Source organism: Phodopus roborovskii, unplaced genomic scaffold, assembly GCF_943737965.1.
Source record: "Phodopus roborovskii unplaced genomic scaffold, PHOROB, whole genome shotgun sequence".
In the NCBI taxonomy this organism is placed as follows: Eukaryota; Metazoa; Chordata; class Mammalia; order Rodentia; family Cricetidae; genus Phodopus; species Phodopus roborovskii.
The window spans coordinates 3,448,981-3,463,010 of NW_026126693.1; the positions used below are offsets into that span (position 1 = coordinate 3,448,981).

The 14,030-nt window shown below is 42.4% G+C and overlaps 2 protein-coding genes across 2 annotated transcripts in view; one reads left to right on the forward strand and one right to left on the reverse strand.

Annotated features, from left to right (window-relative positions):
- Fbxl13 (F-box and leucine rich repeat protein 13) overlaps positions 1 to 14,030 on the reverse strand; it is a 202,378-nt gene that overhangs the window by 57,753 nt on the left and 130,595 nt on the right. The window contains exon 12 of the mRNA XM_051174812.1: positions 10,971 to 11,100. Coding sequence (XP_051030769.1) covers positions 10,971 to 11,100 — 130 coding nt within the window. The remainder of the gene's footprint in view (positions 1 to 10,970; positions 11,101 to 14,030) is intronic.
- Positions 10,916 to 14,030, forward strand: part of Lrrc17 (leucine rich repeat containing 17) — a 35,219-nt gene continuing 32,104 nt past the window's right edge. Inside the window, exon 1 of the mRNA XM_051174811.1 lies at positions 10,916 to 11,030. The gene's annotated coding sequence lies outside the window, so the exon portion shown is untranslated. The remainder of the gene's footprint in view (positions 11,031 to 14,030) is intronic.

The following is a 14,030-nucleotide window of genomic DNA, read 5'->3' on the forward strand; positions in this document are numbered from 1 at the left end:
GCATTTTGCACAATGATATGCCTATGGGGGCCAGGGAGTAGAATGTAGACAGTTGGATGAGAATGGTCCCTATATGCTCATCTGTTTTAATACTTGATCCCAAACTGGAGGAATTACTTTGGGGAGGATCAGGAGATGTGGCCCTTTAGGAGGAGGTATGTCATTAGGGGTGGGTTTTGATGTTTCAAAAGTCTCATGGCATCTCCCACCCCCACCTCCTACTTGTGGTTTGAGATGTAGCTCTCAGCGGTCCCCTCTGCTACGCCTTTGCTCTGCCATCATAGACTCTAACCCTCTGAAACATAAGTCCAGTTAAATCCTTTCATTTACAAGCTGCCTTGGTCATGTTTTATCACAGCAATAGAAAAGTAAGTAATAGGCCATTGTTTATTATTCCAAAGAATATAAAATGATAGAATAAATCAAATGCATTATGAACCCGAACTGAACGCTATATTAGCCAGTATGTTGTGAGACATAATCTGCTCATTCACTATCAGTTTATTTGGCCACAGAACACATACCCTAATTAATTTTATGGCTAAACTCAAATCTAGTCCCATGCTCCCAGCTCTATTCCAAGACCAGGCTTGCATTTTCAGGTAATTCTTGTCATTTGTAGCCAGATATATCACAAGTATCTCAGATTCAGTCTTTCTAAAAACAGAATCCATTATTATCCCCCCCCCCCCCGATCTTTTGCTGGTTACCTTGAAGCAGAAAGAAACACAACATGAGTAAATTGCCCAAGGCCACACAGTTAGCGATGTAGTGAGGATGACTAGAGTCCCACGTCTCCAGACTCAGTTTGCACGATTTATCCATCTCACTGCTCTGGGCACATAGAATGGAGAAGAGAAGGAGAGACAGAAAGATCAAGGAGATGAAGGAGAAAGGAAGTGTGAGAGTGAAAAGGGAAGGGAAGGAGACAGAGACAAGACAAATGGAAATCCATTCCCAGGCTTGCTTTGCTTAAGCAACACCTATCACACTCTTATTGTACCGGCTGGCTTTGTACCAACTTGACACAAGCCAGAGTCATCAGAGGAAGGAGCCTCAGCCGAGGAAAAGCCTCTACAAGATCAAGCTGTAAGGCATTTTCTCACTTAGTGATCAGTGGGGTGGGCTCAGACCATTGTAGATGGTGTCATCCCTGGCCCCTGGGCTTTATACGAAAGCAGGCTGAGGAAGCCATAAGGAGCAAGCCAGTAAACAGCACTCCTCCATGTCCTCTGTATCAGCTCTTGCCTCCAGGTTTCTGCCATGCTTATGTTCCTGTCCTGACTACCTTCAGTGATGAACAGCGATGCTGAAGAAATAGAAACTCTAACTAGACATTATATTTATCCCTGGTTATGCCCATGAGGGTTCTCTCACTTCTACTACAAACCACAGGAGTAAGGAAAGCCTTCCATGATTTCTATCTCTCTGAAAGGCTGGGGTTGCTGAGAACTGAATTGGCTGTGGAGTCTTCCAGCTTACAGTGTTTCTTTAGCTTTCATGGCCTCACACAGAATTCTCATGATATGAGTACAAGAACTATTGATAAGCCATTACTTAGCCTCATTTGAACATTTCTGGGATATTGATGCTATTTTTGTGTATTTATGATATAAATGAAATATGATTTTTTAAGAATGCTTTCACTTTAGTATTTCATCATTTCTGAAGCTCTTCTGTGTCTGTAAATTTGTAGACAGCCTTATCCCTCACCAAGAAGACTTCTTTTAGCAGACTGGATGTTCAGCTAACTTCCAGGCCTCCTCCTGAGTTTCTGCCTGAAGTACCTAGCTAGCATACCTGGAAGCTATCTGTAGTTTTGGTCACTGATTCATCAGATACTGATTTAAAAACTTACTTGGTGTCATGAGTTGTATTATGTGGGTATGCAGCCAAATATGGTAAAATCCCCTGTAGAAAGAAGATTCTGTCCCACCTGATCCTGAGGCCATTTAGTTCCAAACTCACAGAGGCTATATAAAGTATAAACTGCTTGGCCGATGGCTTATGCTTCTTATTGGTTAGCTCCCTCTTAATTATTAGCCCATTTCTATTAATCTGTGTATCTCCACATGGTCTTGGCTTACTGGTGATACCCAGACCTCTTGCTTGCTCTGCAGCTATTTGTTGTCTCTCTCTCTCTCAACTCCTCTGTGTTCCTCTTCCCAGAATTCTCCTAGTTTGGGAGCCCCACCTATATTTACTACCTGGCAATATCCTGCCTGTTCATTCGCCAAAATGGCTTTACTAATCAACCAATAAGAGAAACATATTCACAGCATACCAGAAGGACATCCACCATCAATCCGCTACTGCCAGAGAGATGGAAGGAGGGAGAAAACCAGAAGAATAAGCAGAACATTGAATACACAGAGAACACGTGAGGCTATTGAATACAAAGAGCATGCATAATGAAGGCACAACGGTCGAGGTCCACATGACGAGGCCATAGACCATGCAGGGATGGGACAAAGGAGACAAAGGGACAAAGGCTCTCTGGAGAAGGTTCTGATTAACTGTCTTGAAGGGGAAGCTTGGGCCTCTTGTGGGTGGAGGGCAGTATGAGGGTGTTTAGGCAGAGGCTGAAAGAGAAGGCCAGTGCAGCAACTAAGGCTAGAAAGAAAGAATGGAGAAGTGCAGGACGCGCATCTCATGCAAGCGCTCCTTTGGCCCATTTACTGATGCAGCTCTGTATCTAAACTTGAGTCCCAGTCCAAATTCCCCCTCCTCATTTGACTCCTCTCCACTCTTTCAGAGCAGCTGGATTTCAGCTGAGCTTGGCAGCTGCAGCCCTCCTTCCCAGCTTGCCAGCGGTTGTCCCATGCCTGGTCTCCTTCATACACAGCACCACAACCTCTGTGATGTACAGCTCTAGATTCCGAACCTGTAGGGTGAGTGGTCCCCACAGACAGTGTTGATGGGGAGTGCTTGCAGAAATACTGTTCAGTTAAAGGATAAAGGAAAAGACAAGAATCCCAGGCCTCCCAACTGGCACTTTCCACTCACATGACAGCTTTGTCCTTTAGAATGCCTAATCTATACATGTTTTCCATTTTAAAATTTTGACAGAACCGAGAACACATCTGAGAGAGCTCCAAACCAGCAACTAAAGTGGATCTCTTTGAAGCACGGTACCGGTGCTTTAAAAATCATTTTATCCACTTATTAGTCATTTATGGGATATTTGAGAAAGACTTAGAGGAAGTTAGCCATATGGATATCTGCAGAAACAGCATTCTAGGCAGGGAGAACAGCCAGGGCAAAACCCCTGGGCCCAGAGCTCATTTGTAGAGAACAGTGAGGAAGCCAGTGCTGTTGGGGAGAATTGGCAAGATGCAGAGTCAGAAAGATTCGGAAAGATGATGTCAGAGAGGCAACTGGAGGACAAGGCGATCTCACAGGCCTTCAGACTCTTCCAAGGCTTCCTCTTACTGAGCCGGTAAGAAGCAGAGGAAGGACACTGGCTTGGTTTTTTAAAAGGTTGAGGACAACCATATAGAAGGTGGGGAGGTGTGAAAATAGGGAGACCAACTCAGGAGAAACAACACTAAGACCCAGGGGAGAAATGGGACAGGCCCTTACAAACATGGTAGTGGCAGCCAGAGGCCGGGTAGATTTTGTGTGGTTAGTGGACTGGACTTGACAGTCACGGGGAACAGGCTCAAGGGTATCATCTCAGTTTGGTAGGTCTACCATAATGAAACAGTACAAACAGCCGAATTACAAATACAACACCTGCTTGCCCAATTCTAAAGGCTAAAGTTTGAGCCAAGTATCTGCAGGGCTGAGCCCTTCTGAGGTTGTCTTCACTGATCTACTCCAGGATCTACCCCAGTTCTTTCCCTTTCACTCTCTTCATCCTACTGGTGTTCTTCCGGTATGTGTGCTGGTACCTATAAAGACACCAGTCATACTAGATCAGGGCCCACCCTGATGACTTTATTTTAATTATATTTGTAGTGGTATTATTCCCAGATAAGGCATTGTCTAGGGTGCTTGTGGTTGGAACTTCGATATATGTATTTGCTGGTCACCTAATTCAGACTGTAACAATGACCAGCATTCTCAGCCTAAATAACTAGAGATATCTGCACCCCCACATCTCACAACACACACATACACACACAGGCATGTGTACACCACCCCCGCATTTCATAGGCTCAACAGCACAATACCATTTCCAAGAATTAAATGAGCATGCATGGAGCCACACCATAAGAAAACACAAGCACATGGAGATTGGAGGAAACAGATGATGCTGGGAAGTTGCTTGGAGGGAGGGTGACAGTGGAGTGAAGGGCATAAGTCACAGGAGAGGGCCATGCACAGCCAGATGAGGGCAGTTGCCAGAAAGTGAGCAATGGGATTAAATAAAGGAAAATAAATCTAATATGAAATAAAAATAAAATCCTTGCTTATGTTTTTCCCATGGGTGTTTCTTTTCTTCACTGCACAAAGGTACAGAGGAAACAACATTTGAAACTCATCTTCTTAGTTCCTTTTAATGAGAATAGTCAGAAATATGAATTTCTTACTGATTTCTGGCAGTTTGATATGAGTCCCTGAAAAGACAAGGGATGCATGAAACCTCCTTACCAAGGGTGGAAAGAAAAAACTGAAGTATTTCCTGCCAGAGTCTAAAAACCAAGGACTACTTAAGGAACCCACTCTCTTCCATCCCTCAAGACACTTAATGATATGTTACTATGTAAATAATGACAGGGGTGATAGTGTTATTATGGAAACAAATGGCACGGGTAAGCATAGAGGGGAGCTAAGGAACCCATAGCCTCAGCTTCCCTGTAGAAATGACATCTCTGGCTTTTCTAGGACAAAAAAGTCACTGGGATTGGCCTGACCAATTCAGAACATTAACAATATCTGTTAAGGCTAAGCATATGCATACCAGATGAGTCAGCCTTTGGTTCTAGCTTAGACACTCAACAGAAATGTGTGCATTTGTATGTGTGCACACATATACATGCACATACATGTATATGCACACACACACATAAACAGACACATACATGCACCACGAATGCACACTTGTACACAGTACACAGACATTGCACAAACACACATGCACACATACATTCTCTCTCTCTCTCATACACACACTCACACACACACACATACACCCATTAGAGAAGGTACTCTATTTAATGAGTGCAGGCCACGTCCCAGCACTGGCAAAGCAAGAAGCAGATGCAACCCAGCTTGTGGGTGTTAGGAACCAATCTGTGGACTGTCACTTCAGTGCTCCTCTTCTTGGTGTCTGTGACCAAATGCCTAGGGAGAAGCAACCCAGCGGAGGAAAGGTTCAGGGGGGTTGCAGTCTGAGGACATCTAGTCCATCCTGGTGGGGAAGGTGAGGTGGCAGGCCACTCTGTGGCACTGGAATATGCTTGCTCATGTTATGGGGAAATAAATATGGGATGCACACAGCTGGGCCCACTCCTCCTCACACTCAGAGACCCACTTCCTCCATTTAGGTCCTACCTCCCAAAGATCCCACAACCTTCCAAACAACGGCCAACAGCTGGGTACTAAGAACTCAAGCACATGAGCCCATGGGGACATGTTAAATCCAAACAGTGGCAGTTACAAATACATTCAAAGCAAATTTAGGCGAGTGGTGGAAGGTGAGCATTTGCAGAGGTCTATGAAGGGTCACAACTTTTCTCTTCAGCCTTGTAATCTTTTCATTTAAAAAAGATCTTATTCTTTTATCAAAAGGAAACCATGCATTCAGGCTCAAAATAAAATTAATTTGGTCAGAGCTTTGATAAGGGCAGCTTAAAATAGTCAGTGTCATTCAACAAATACTTAAGTGCCTATTATGGCACTGTACAGCATTTGTGAGTGAGAATTCTTGGACAGACACTTGGACAAAGGCTAGTTGACTAGAATTTCAGTGATGGACAGGTTGGAATGGAGCAGAGAAGCCTGTCACAATCTCACTTGGCTGTCTTTAGCTTCCCAAAGAGCCATCCCCTGCCCACCACTGTGTCAGACCTAACATCCTCATAAACAGATAAAAGCTTCACAGTTGTATTAATCTAAGAAAATCCCACTTTCCACCATCAACAGGCTGAGACTGGCCCAGAGCTGAGTTCTCTGTCGTGCTGTAGCTGCCAACTCAGGTTTCTGACAGCGCTGGGAGAAGCGCTGGGTTGTGCTATCATTGTATAAACATCACAAAATTGATTCTGCGTTGGACCATGGAATCACTAATATCTGGCTTCAGAATAAATGATTTCTTGGTCCCTTTGAGATAAGAGCTATGTTTTGGGGGTGAACACTTTTAACCTTAAAATAATAAAGAAAATAAAATTAAAAACACAAAGTACCATGTTAAATGACAAACAGACAAAAAATTGTGTATATTTATGACAATAATAAATGCATGATGATAGTTAAGAACAAGCTAACAACTATGGATGGTCTTAAAAATAACTACATCCTTTCACTAACTGTTACATTTCTAAATGCTTATGACATATGTAAAGACATGACCATAAAGAATTTCACCACAGGCTTTATAGTTAAAAATTTTGACAGGCTAGTGATGAGTGGTTAAGTAAATAAATAAAAAGTAAAACAGAACCCTAGGTAACTACTGAAGTTAAATATTTAATGAAGAATAAAGCTGTGCACTGTATAGGGTACTGATGAAAGGCATGTCTCTATACCACATATTTTAATTTAAAGGCATGTAGACATGTGTGGAAAGAATACCAGAGAGCTTTGCTACAAGATGCTGGTAGGTTTTGTTATTTGAGTGGTAAAATTTCAAATAGTTTAAAAATATTTATTCTTTATATACTTTCAATTTTTTATACAGCTAATTAAAAAAGCTTCTTTGAGTGAAGTGGTTCATCCAGTTATGGTGCATAGCATGCAAACCTGGCAACCTGAGTTCAAACACTGGGACACACATTGTACAAAGGGGGAACTGACTCCACCAAATTATCCTCTATACACATACTGTGGCATGTGTACACCCCCCCCCACATCTCACAACACACATACACACACACACACACTTTTAGTAATAATTAGAAGTAAAAACTTTTTCTAACTTAAAAATTATGACTTCATGAAAAGGTAAGGCTAGAGATTTGCCCTAGTTAATCAAAGAGAGCACTGGTTGTGAAGGGAGAATTTTAGAGAAAAAACTAAGAAAGGAAGGCAGCAGCAGGTGCATGAACAGCCCTGCTACTCATTACAAGAGTGGTTGCTCCATGATAGCTGGGTTACACAAAGAAACCCTGTCTCAAAAACAAAACAAAACAAAAACAAAAACAAAAAACAAAAAAAGAGCACTTAATGCCTTAATGTACCTCAACTGCTTCTCCAACCCACAAAGAATGAAGAATACTCCTAAAACTTATGGAATTAATTTTCACTCTGCACTACAGCTTTCCATTATTTATTTGTTTGATTTTTTATTGACATGTTTGGCTAAAATTCTTTCTCAATACCTTTTTTGGGAAGTAGTGACCACATTTAAGCTTCAACCTTGCCATACTTTATGTCCATCCCAAGTTCCTGAAAGAAAAGCATGCCACTCTGCCCTTCACCATGTCTGGCATACAGCAGACACTTGGCAAACACCATCAAAAACCACTCTTTGTCTTATTAGGATATTTCTTCTTGGTATATATTTACATATAACTTCTTAGAGACAATTTCTAAGCATAGGAGACATATTCTAGTTTCCAAGTCTGTCCTGGTTGGTGTTCTTATTAATTTGGCACAAGCTAGAGTTATCTGAGGAAAGAGGGCCATAACTGAGAAAATGCTTCCATAAGGCTGAACTGTTGGCAAGCATGTGGGGCATTTTCTTAATTTGGTGATTGATGGGGGAGGACACAATGGGTGGTGTCATCCCTGAGGTGGTGGTCCTGGGTGTATAAGAAAGCAGGGTGAGCAAGCCACGAGCAACAAGCCAGTAAACAGTGTCCCCCCATGGCCTCTGCATCAGCTCCTGCCTCCGGGTTCCTCAGTGATGGACTGTGCTGTGGGTCTGTAAGCTAAGGCAAACCCTTTCCTCCCCAAGTTGCTTTTGATCATGGTGTTTTATCACAGCACTTGAAACTCTAAGCCAAAACCAGAACCTCTTTCTAATGGGGAAATCATTATGATTCCTTGTTTTAAATTCAGTGAAGGAGGCAGCTAGGCAGACCCACCCCAGAGGGGTGAACAAACAGCAAGTTTGCAGGGTTCTTTGCAAAGCTACATTGTTACTCCAGTTGAGATCTGTGCTTAGGGGGTGACCCCTTCCTTTCTCCCAGTGCTCTACCCAGACTCGGGTTCAAATGGCTCAGTTCCTAGTGTCCTGGCATCAAGAATTAAATCTTTTGGATTCTCAAACAAATAAAATGGAGAAGGGATAAACAGAAGAAACAAACACTTGCAGTTTGTGATTTACAAAATAAAATTAAGAGGAGAGTTTCAATCTTGTGTGTATGTGTGTGAGTTGTGCATTTGTGTTCATGTGTACGCATGTATGCATGTTCGTGTGTGTGTGTGTTGTGCATTTGTGTTCATGTGTACACGTGTGTGTGTGGAAGCAAGAGGTCAACCTTGAGTTGTCCTCAACAGCCAGCTGCTTCATTTGTTTAGATTACTTGCCTGCTGCTCACCTTGGAGGCTGATCACAGGCTGCCCAGCAAGCTAGAGATGCTCTCTGCCTCCAAGTGGTAGGGGATTACAAGGGAAGCACACCAACACTCCTGGCTTTTTAAAAGATGTTGGTTCTGGGAATTGAACTCTGGTCAGCACAGGTGCAAGGCTTTGTGACTGAGCTTTCTCCCCAACCCAAGAGCTTTATTCTTACACATCCAAACCAAATTTATATAGAAGTCGAAGCCAAACAGTCAATGAGTTACAGGTGTCAATGTATGTGTAAAGGCAGACACTCAGGACATCATCAAACAGAAAAAGGTTGCAAACTAAGGATGAGAATATGCCCCATCTCAAAGGGAGAAGGCTGACTCAGCTCTAACTTCCCGCTGCCATACCAGTGTGCACCCCCACTCAGATGGCTCTAGCCTTACACTGTGCTTACTTATTTTTAAATCCAGGTGTTGATGTATGTAAACTCTCCACAATTTTAAACCGTGGCTCAATTTTCAATGAGAGACTAGGTATGTTTGGCAGTAGAACACAGATTTAAACTTCTTACCTAGATTCTACTGTAACTGAAGACAACTGCTCATAGAATGTGTGTGTGTGCATGAGTGTGTGCATGAATGTGTATGTACATGACCATATAGATGAGTGTATGAGTGTGTGTGTGCATGAGTGTGTGTGTACATGAGTGTGTTATGTTATTTTGTGTTGTGGCTACAATATACACCCACATGGAAACTAAGAAGAATGAGTGGGTATGGCCCATTGTGGTGGTTAAGATTCAGAATGAGCATCTAGAAAAGTCATAGAGGATTTATAATTAGGGGAGTTTGGCTGATAGAATTTGTCGAGCACATGAAGTTATCTCTGTATTTGGAAATACTTTCCTTTGATATAGGAGTGTCTGTATTTCCTAATTGGTAATCATCTAAGTGAGGGTTCTGCATTCCCTCAGAAACTGGGAGATGAAACACTATCTTCTTTGATGTGATTATGTCAAAAGGACAGCTCCCAGATCCTGAAGGAAGACCTTTCTAGGTTGTAAAACTATCACATTTTTTTTAGCTTTTCATCTTAGAGGAGGAAGAGAAAAATGTACAGTTTCTACAATTCCAGGTTTTCTGAATAAGTGTTCTAAAAGAAGATACATCAGAAGGCCAGGGTCAAGAAGCTACCTGAAGTTTAGGCAAACTGAGGAAGACAAGGGTGACTCCATCTTAAGACCTGGTCACAGCTGATGCACATTACAGGCCAGTTTCAAGAAGGTATCCATTCTCCACATTACCAACCTTGGCCGAATCCTCACTCCTCTTCTCCCAGCTGGAACACTAAGAAACCATGTCCAGGCAGCAGCATGTCTGTGTGACAGTTCTATGCATTCGGTGACCCTCAGCCCCTACTTCAAGGTGTCTGTCACTTGATCTACACCATAGGTTTCTATCAGATGGTGATACCAGCCAATTTATTCAACCACCTGGATGGAACCTTGGGAAATGGGCACAAAACCCACACAAGCAATCCACTGCTTGAGGGGTAAGTCTGGTCTAATACAAAGCAGGCCAATAAGTGGCAACTACAGCTAGCTGTGACTCATTTTAGATAGCTCTCACCCATGTTGTATTACAAAGAACATAGTAGGACATCAATATCAAAACACACAGAGAGACATGGATGGAAATCATTTATAAAAAGTATAGCTTGAATCTATGGAAAATATGGATGAGGCAATAAATGCTTCTGCAGGCCATGCCCAGTCCTCTGCAGCTTTACCTGGCTTCCTGCCCAACTTCCTTAATCCCAGTTCCTTCATCTTAAAGCATTTTCTCACACAGACCTTGAATCTTCATGGTATTTAGCACATGAGTGCAATGCAGTTTTAAACATGTACAACCTTTGTTGTGGGGGCTTTCCTTTCTCACATTTCTTGCTTGTAGCATTTTACCCCCAGAAAGGCCCATGGGGACCTAAGTGACTCGTCAGGAATTTCCTACGGACCCCACCTCATTTGTTTGTATCTTAGTAGCTCTATAAAGTTTTGGAGATTTGGACTCTGCCCTCTCACTGTGCTCAGAAGTGGTCTGTTTCATCATCCAATGAGCTCTGTCTGTTTGTTGATGTGACACGCCTGTGGACAGAAGCCAGGCGCCTATAGTAGCAATCCTGAAGAAAATTTAGGCAGCTGTGGCCATGTAATTTAAAACCTCAGCAGAGTGTGCTGCGCTCTATGCACAGTATTGGTGCAACATGAGGGCTGGATGCAGCTGGCTCTCGGGAGGACGAGGACGTGCCCGCCCGCTGCAAGATAGAGAAGACTGAGAGAGCAACAGGCAAACCTGGGTGCAGCCGGAAAGGTCCAGATAGATGAGCTTGTGGCATCCATTCCCCAAGTTCAGGTACTGTAAGCCTTTGTCCGTGAACTTTCGGCAGTAAGCCAGACTGAGATTCTGTAAATTGTGGAAGTACCTGGAGCAATGGGGCAGAGAAGGGAGGAAGGAAAGCCAAACACTTGAGCTTTTCTCAGATCTTTCCCGAGCCACTGTGACAAAGAGAACTAAAGCTGGGCTCCTCCTGCTCTCTCCTTGCAGATGCTCAGCACTTTAGCAGTTGCTGCCTCTCTTCCTATTAAGCAAAGGAGATTTTAGCACTGGAGCAGATAGTGCATGATTATATTTTGAAGGAAAAGAAAGAATATCTGGCTAGGATTTTAAGAAACTTGATGGGATAAGATTTAGTATGGGAGTAGGAGGAGCCTTGCATGCATATTATTTAGAAGTTAGTTTGTTGCTGGAACCCAAGTGAGAGTTTATTTTCTTGTTTTTAGCTCTTATCTTTGCCAATCTAATATGCAAAATGAGAAAGATAAACGTTTTATAAACATATAATGAAAATTAACTGTTCTATCCTGGCGAAGATTTGGGATAAGAGAAGATAAATCTAACATGGCAGGCTCTTAAAATGGGTCTGATAAGAAAATGATTTCAAAACCAGAGATTTCAACATGAACAATTTTGTTAGCAATAGCTTCCATATGATCATTAAAAATAATTAAGAAACAACTGATACTCGTTCAGGGCTTAAGCATGGGTTAAGAACAGTGAGTAACTATGTGGGCAACACTTGAGAAGAATGAAAATTACACAGGAGGCTGTCAGTTTCACTGGAGTTCAAACAGAGAAATATGCCATTATCACAATGACCAAAAGGAAAGCTCCCAGAGGAAAGAGGAGGGGGTTAGGATGAGTGTTCAGGCATGTAAGGGGCAGTGTTTGAGGACACTCTGTGGACAAGCCTCTAAGCCCTCTGAAGCATGCCATTCTAACAGTGTGAGGACTGTTGTTGCCTGCTCGGTTTGGAATCTGCAACAGCTTAGCATCAAATGAGGATGCTAGAAGTGGGGGAAATGCCTCCTTGCCTCTTATAAAGCTTGCCAATCAACTTTGTCTTCACATAAATGGGAAATAAGATATGCAAACACGGTCCACAAGTAAGACTTAGCCCTAAACTTGAAAACCAAGTCTATATGAGTTAATGGTTCTATTCCATGGTGAATTACTGATTGAGAACACATGGTCCCTTCTGGGAATGGATATGCATGCACAGGAAAGCCAAGGAAGCCTTTGGACCACAGTGGCGGTGGGCTGGACCTGGAAAGAGAGAGCTCACTAACATCCAAAGATACGCCCCTCCCCAGCCCCACAGTGGGCTGAGAAATGCTTTCTCTTTCTCTCCTTGAGAGTAGCGTGAGATTTCAGTCCTAATAGCTCTCTAACATGGAGACAGGAGCTGTGAAATCGGCAGTACAACACCATGGAAAATAGACAAGAATTTGGACTCAACCAAACTGAATTAGAATTGTAGCCTAAATGCTTACTACAACTTCCCTATCCTGTGGCAGATTGCTTTCCTGGCTGCTAAGTAAAGATGAGTGCACCTTTGAAATCCCTTAGCAAATGACAGGGCTTGCAGCTTTCCTGACCCTCGGTTTTCTTACCTGTCATATGGATTTGATCCCATCTGATCTTGCCTTTGAAAAGTGTGAAAGAATTAAATGAGTATTCAGATCTAAAAGTGCTATCAGGAGAATTATTGCAGATCTAATAAAAGTATCAGGAGGGGTATAGCAGATCTAATAGTGCTATCAGGAGGGGTATTTTGATCATTGAAAACAAAGGAGAACAGTAAACTCTGAGAATCTGTGTCTTGTTACTGCTACTTACTACCTCAAAAAAAATTATTTCTCTTCTAATTTACTGCCTGTATGTATATGCATGCATGCCTGGGTGGGTTTCTCAGTGTTTGTGTGTGTGTAGGCGTGCCTGTGTATGTCAACATTTGTGTGTATATGTCAATATGTGTGTGTATATGTGTTAGTGTCTATCTGCATGCATGCCTATGTGTGTATGTCGGTATTTGTGTGTGTGCATGCATGTCTGTGTGTCAGTGTTTGTATGTGTGTATGTGCATGCCTGTGTGTTTATGTCAGTGTGTGTGTGTGTGTGTGTGTGTGTGTATGCATATGTATGTGTGTACTCACTTGCACATGTGCCTGCCCCCACACATACCAAAGAACAGCTTCAACTGTTATTTCTAAGATGATGGCCACCTTTTTTTGAGATAGGGTCTCTTATTGCCAAACATGCTAGCCAACGAGCCAGCATTCCTGGGGAATCTATCTCTCCCTGACTCCCTAGTGCTGGGATTACAAACATCTGGCTTTTTTCTTTTGTACATAGTTTCTAGCAGATCAAACTCAGGTCTCAGGCTTGCAAAGCAAGTACTTTATCAACTAAACTAGCATCCTAGGCCAACATCTTCATGTTTCTATGAAGTTTGTACCATCTTTTTCATTTAAAGGAATGGATGCTCTGTAGTGAATCTTTTTCTATCAAACCATTCAGCTCCCAAATCACTACACAGAGGCTTATTATTAATTATGAAAGTTTGGCCAATAGCTTAGGCTTGCTTTTTACCAGCTCTTTTTATTAGACCAATCTGAGTGACAGACACATCTCACAATGTACAAAAAGATTATTCTACAACAATGCTCAGCTAACAAAAATTTGAAGGATGTCACATGAGGTCTATATCTTACCTAACCTATAATTCTACCTCATTGAATTCATATGATCAATAAATATCAAAAATGAGAATTAAGGGACTTACTTGACTATTTTTATAATACGGATAGTTGTAGTAGTCTATAGAGTCTATAGGTCCTTTTAGTATTTAAAGCTTTTACTGTATGTGTGTGTGCACAGGAGAGCACGTGTGTGTGTGTGTGTGTGTGTGTGTGTGTGTGTGTGTGTGTGTGTGCACTCAAGTGGAGATCAGAGGACAGCTTTTAGGAGCTTTCTTCCTACCATGTTGATGCCAGAGACTGAACTCCGGTGGCT